At 34.3% G+C, this 5,626-nt stretch overlaps 1 protein-coding gene across 1 annotated transcript in view; it reads left to right on the top strand.

Annotated features, from left to right (window-relative positions):
* HELRODRAFT_86576 (hypothetical protein) overlaps positions 1-5,626 on the top strand; it is a gene marked incomplete at both ends in the record, with an annotated part of 38,909 nt that overhangs the window by 23,283 nt on the left and 10,000 nt on the right. Inside the window, 3 exons of the mRNA XM_009027938.1 lie at positions 3,728-3,881; positions 3,942-4,094; positions 4,153-4,345. Coding sequence (XP_009026186.1) covers positions 3,728-3,881; positions 3,942-4,094; positions 4,153-4,345 — 500 coding nt within the window. The remainder of the gene's footprint in view (positions 1-3,727; positions 3,882-3,941; positions 4,095-4,152; positions 4,346-5,626) is intronic.

Here is a 5,626-nt window from a genome sequence, read left to right as displayed (position 1 = left end):
TATTTATTACCACTGTCAAAATTTTGTGGATCAGAGCCATCTGTCAAATTGTGGATAATGTTTTTTTTAAGCATTGAATGTTAAATTTGGTTCTTGAGAAGTAAAAAACAATTAGATTGACGTAGTTTTTGTAGCTTATTATGTCATTTATCAATTATTTTTCGTTCCTTTCACAATCATGACATTCAATCCATCTCAATAGAAACTATTACAGATTTATTCAAATGAGCCCATCCTTATAATTCATTCTGGTTTCACATTCCCCTAAGAACATAATTTTGATATATTCACGCCTTTGTTATACACCAATTGTCGGGTTCAATATCTGCGTCGGCTCAAAATCAAATATTTTGTTCCTAACGGAAACAATATCATTCAAGTACATCAACGATAACAAATAATAACGATGATAAATGACTCTGGAAAGCAAACATTAACTACAGATGCTAAAGAATATTAATAATTGTCAAACATAATACAGGAAAGTAATCGAATATAGTTCGTGATTTAATACCTGAGCTAACAATAACATAATAATAGTCAATTTCAGTTTATAAATAATAATGCTATAGAAATTCAATAGTAATAAAAAATCATAAAATTGTGACAATGTTATTGTTGCGGGCGTTGACGCAAACGCAACAACTGGACTGAAGCTGTGGAAGAGACGTTGTTGTGGAACGCATCAAATGAAATTCTACTAACGACGAAGTGCTGACTTGGACGTTTTAACTGTTGTGAAGCTGTTGAAGAAAAGTTGCTGTAGAACGCGTCAAATGAAACTCTACCAACGACGAAGTGTTGACGGGACCAAGTTCCTCTCTCACACTTATCCAGCTCTGGCGTACCTACCTACCAAAGTACCAAATCACAACCCAACGAAGTAAATTACCAACTACAACCGAACGTGAACTAGCCACCAATGCACCAAATGCGACCAATTTTCTCCCTTGGCCTGTTGACTGTCCTTATTTATATTCTCAAGTGTTGCAGGTGATTGGCTAATAAACTTCTTTCTATTTATACTCGCCAATCGTTCGTCAACAGCATATATTTTACATGTTTTTTTTCCGTTCTCGAGCTTAGTTCAATCGACTGTTTTCACTTTCTTTATGGCACGCCGACCGAACCCTTACACCAATAAAACACATATGGTTGATCAATTTGCTGTTTTTGACCCATATAATCTAAAACCGGAATAATTTTTATGTACAGACTAACATGTAAGCAGATCTGCATTTGACAGAACGGCATTATATAGAAAATATTTGATGAAAATAACTTTACATTATTTTTTCCCCCAAATTCCATTCCAGCGATTGCAAACATAATTTGACTGCCTGTTCAAAAATCTATTTGATTTACCAGTTAAAATGTGGTTATATTTGTTCGACAAAAAAAAACGTTCTACGTCGAGTGCGGAGGATCGCTCTTGCAGTTTAACTTAAAAGATGATTAATGTTCACTAGTTGAAGTTGGCGTTGATAATAGTTTTATTTTTTAAATGATGAAGAATTTCTAAGACGCTTTCGTTGTTAATGAACGAGTTATGTATTTTGGACTTTCTCGACAATGCTATATGACTATTGTAAGCGTTCACGCTCAAATTCTTGATTCACATAACTCAGTCATTTGCATTTGTCTTTTTTGCTACTTTTTAGGATCGTAATGGTATTAAACGCTGGAGTTGAAAAAACCCTAACGTCAGGATAGGCGTAAGAAGTAGGTATGCAATAACAACGGTATCAGGCTTTGTAAACTATGCACGAAATTTGGCTTTGTCATCACAAGTACCTCATTTTGATGAGCTAGGGCAGCTTGAGTAGACACTTTTCTAAAGATGCAGAGTAGAGAGATACTTCGGTAATTGTTGCTATCGCTGCTATCTTCTTTGTTTTTTTAGCAGAATTACAATGTTCTTTGGTATTGAACCCCATTCCAAGCATTTGCCAATCAATTTATGTAAAAACAGGCTTGCTGATTTTACTAGCTTCAGGCAATATCTTATCATTTCCAGGAGCTTTTTTGCAAGATAAGCAGTTTATAGTTCTGTTTAACACTTCAATATAGGTTAGCACACTGAGGGTGACTTTTTGGACTTTATTTCTTGCTGTCATCAGAGCCTGTGGAGTAGAGTGGTTGTCTTCTTTTGCTCAGGACCGACAAGGCAGTTGTACGGATGATTTCCCAATTAGAATTTATTGGCCAATTCTGAGGATTCACTCCTTAACTTGCATTGATGTCTTCCAACAAAAAGATGCGCTCCGTTTTAAGTATTCCAGTCATAGGACATGGTGTTGTCCAACATCTGATAAAAAAGATCTTTTTCCGCTGATAATGAACGTAGCGTTAGGGTGTATGCACTGATAATATTGACCATTCGGAAGGTACTTGACAAACTCAGAGATAGCATCTTTTTCGAACCGCCTGTCAGAGGCTCAATAAAAGCAAGAAAACTATAATTGACTGCAAAGCCGACTTCATGAATTTTTGCCTCTTTCTTGCTTTTAGCCTGTCAATAGAAGGTTTAGTTGGTTTCTCTTATGGAACAACTCTCAGCCTCTTGTCTTTGCCTCTTTCTTGTTTTTAGCCTCCCAATAGAAAATTTGGTTGGTTTCTCTTATGGTACCATTATCAGCCACCTGTAGACCTGCGATGTTAACGTTGAGCTTGATTAATTTTTTGTCTTTTATGGCACTTTTCTTTATAGTCCAACTACTGCAGATTGGTAAAAAGTGCGAGGCAAAAAGTTTTGACGTTCCAACTAGCAAGCTGGATGGTTAAAAACTTTGTTTTCTTTTTGATTTTTGGTGCGGTGATTTAACGGCAAATCTTTTGAACTGATTCTCTATGAACACGCACTTGATGAAATAAGCTAGCCATAGTGATACAGCACGTTATTGACTGGGGGCTGTTCTGATTAAGCGGTGGTAGCTGTCCAGTAAGATGCAAAGATCTTTCTTACTGGCGGAGATGACCCCTTACGTTTTTTGTCCAGCGCCACATCGAACGAACTTATAACTGATAGACTGCCACCTCTCGTGTTTTGCTGCCTTCATGGAATGAAAAAGCTGGAGTGTGCTGGCAGGCCTAAAAAAGGTTTAGAGAAATTGGCTTTTGACAAGGCAGCAAATTTCCTCTCACAGTAGAGGATCATCGGAACGGTAGGTGCTAATACAGCCAGGCTTCTGAGTTGCCGAAAATTATTATTATTATTATTATTCTTATTTTTCAGAGGTTGGAAATTAAATGCTTTAGCGTCTTCAATTTCTCTTTGGTTTTTTACTGGAAAAATTTATTTCATACGCAGTGGTAAATCGCTCTAAGCAGTTGAGGTTTGGAGTCAGAATTTTTTTTTTCATAGTTGAATTGTCAACCAACACTAACGGGTACCATCCACCTGGAGCGACTGGTTTTTAGGCGCCAGTTAATCGCCTTTGTTCTTTTTCCTATTTGTTGAACTAGTTTCATCTTGTAAAAGCCATTTTTATTTTTATATTTATGAAAGCTAGGAGCTGGACTTTATCAGAAGCTGTATTTGTTCACGGGGTTGTCGAGACCTCATCCTCTACACCAGCCCCTGCTATCACAGTCTTTGAAACCATTTATAATAATAATAGTAATTTTAAAGTCTCAACAAGTTAGGAAAATTTAAAAAAATATTTTTTATAATTAGGTTTTGAATTTAAAATTTAGAGAGAAATATGTTTTTTTAACACAACAACAGCTACCAAACAAATGTATCAAAGGACATTTTGAACACAATCTTAAATATTCAACCGAAAGACAGCTCAAGCGGAGGTGAAACAAGAGAAACAATTGTTTACAGAATGGCTGACGAAATGCTTCAGAAGCTGCCAGCGATATATAAGCCTCACCAGGTTTTTTTGTTTTATAATAAGCGCATTCATTTTTAAGATACATTGATTTTTATATAATAGGTTAAATCAAGACTCACCATCTTGGGAAATCTTCAGCCGTTGAATATTTTTTTAAAACAAGAAATTGATCGTATGGTGAAAGTGTTATCAGTAGTTTATAGCATTCTTACTGATTTGAAATTAGCCATCGATGGAACCATAATTATGAACGAAGTTAATTTTTTTTATTATTTAAATTGACGTATTAAACTGCAACTGACATTTTTTATAGGATTTAAAAGATGCCTTAGATAACATATTTGATGCCAAAGTTCCTGCTGTCTGGAATAGGATATCGTGGGATTCATCATCTGTTGGATTTTGGTTCACTGAATTGCTGGACAGAAATGAGCAGTTTTATTCGTGGCTTTTTGTAGATAGACCGAATTCATTTTGGATGACTGGATTTTTCAATCCACAAGGTAGTCCCAGATGTACTTATAATAACAACGTACCTTTCAGTAAATTTTAAAGGGCACTTTATAAATAACACTCAAAATAACTTAATATAACACTATTTTAAAAAATATAAAAATACTTTTTTTTAATTAGACTAAGGTTGTTAATAGCGGTGTAATGGCAGCGGCGCAACAGTTGCTCATATTCATACTGGCCGACCGTACCTGCGGGAGCAGGTCGGATATTCTCACCCTTCGTTTACTCACGCACTTGTAGATTCAAGTCGACTCACACGTACATATATATTTATATAAATACATACATACAATGAAATTTCTTTATGGCACCATTACATTCACGTGGTTATCTTTTATGTTAACGCACACGGACACGTGTAGGGTTGCACAGTCAACTGACATTTTGATCAAATTCAATTTTTTTTTTATTTTAACATGTAGGTACAGTATATGTTGTTTTTCCCATTTCTATTCATCATTGCCGAATCACAAACAGTGATTTCCTATCTCCTAAAATTCTCATTCCAGAAAGTTAGGTTTTACCAATTCCGGTTCCCGCGCTCATCTTTTACTCGAATAAATAAGTTTTGAATGTTGAAAACTTTCTTCCAGTACAAAATAAAATTTTTTAGCTTGAAATATTAAAATATAAACAATTGGGTCATTCTCTGTCAACTTGAACCATGGTCCACGCCCGACCATCTCCGATTTTTTTTAAATTTGAACAGTAAGTACCTCAATGTATTTCATCGACAAAATAAAATTTTTATAAAAAAATTTCAATTATTTTTCAAGTTATGAAGATTTTTGTGACAGCATCCTCAAATTTTTGAGCGATTTTTTTCAAAACTTGTACCTACGTAGAACGCTATATCTCTTGAACTAGCCAACATATCTTGATGAAATTTTTTGTGCATATCAGTGAAACAATGTAATAACAAAAAAAATAAATGTTATTGTCTCGAATCAAAGGATATTTTGAACAAAAAATCTAGAAAAAAATGAATTTTTTGAAAATTTCACCGATTTCAAAACAGCGTAGCTCAAAATCTATCGCAAAATAAATAAATATTTTTTGTTATTTTAGAAGTACCTTATAGTCACAAATAAATCACAAAATTTCGTTAAAATCTGTATTGAATTTTTTGAGCTATCGGAGCTCAAAATGTCAAAAATATGAAAAACTTCTTTTGTTTGGCGCCATTTTTAACTATGAAGAACCAAACGTTTTTTAATTTTTAAAATTTGTTTATATAGTGCTTTTATAGCTTAACAACATATCAAAAAATA

Source organism: Helobdella robusta (genome assembly GCF_000326865.2).
Source record: "Helobdella robusta unplaced genomic scaffold HELROscaffold_52, whole genome shotgun sequence".
Classification (NCBI taxonomy): domain Eukaryota; kingdom Metazoa; phylum Annelida; class Clitellata; order Rhynchobdellida; family Glossiphoniidae; genus Helobdella; species Helobdella robusta.
This window is presented reverse-complemented; position numbering and strand designations above follow the sequence as displayed.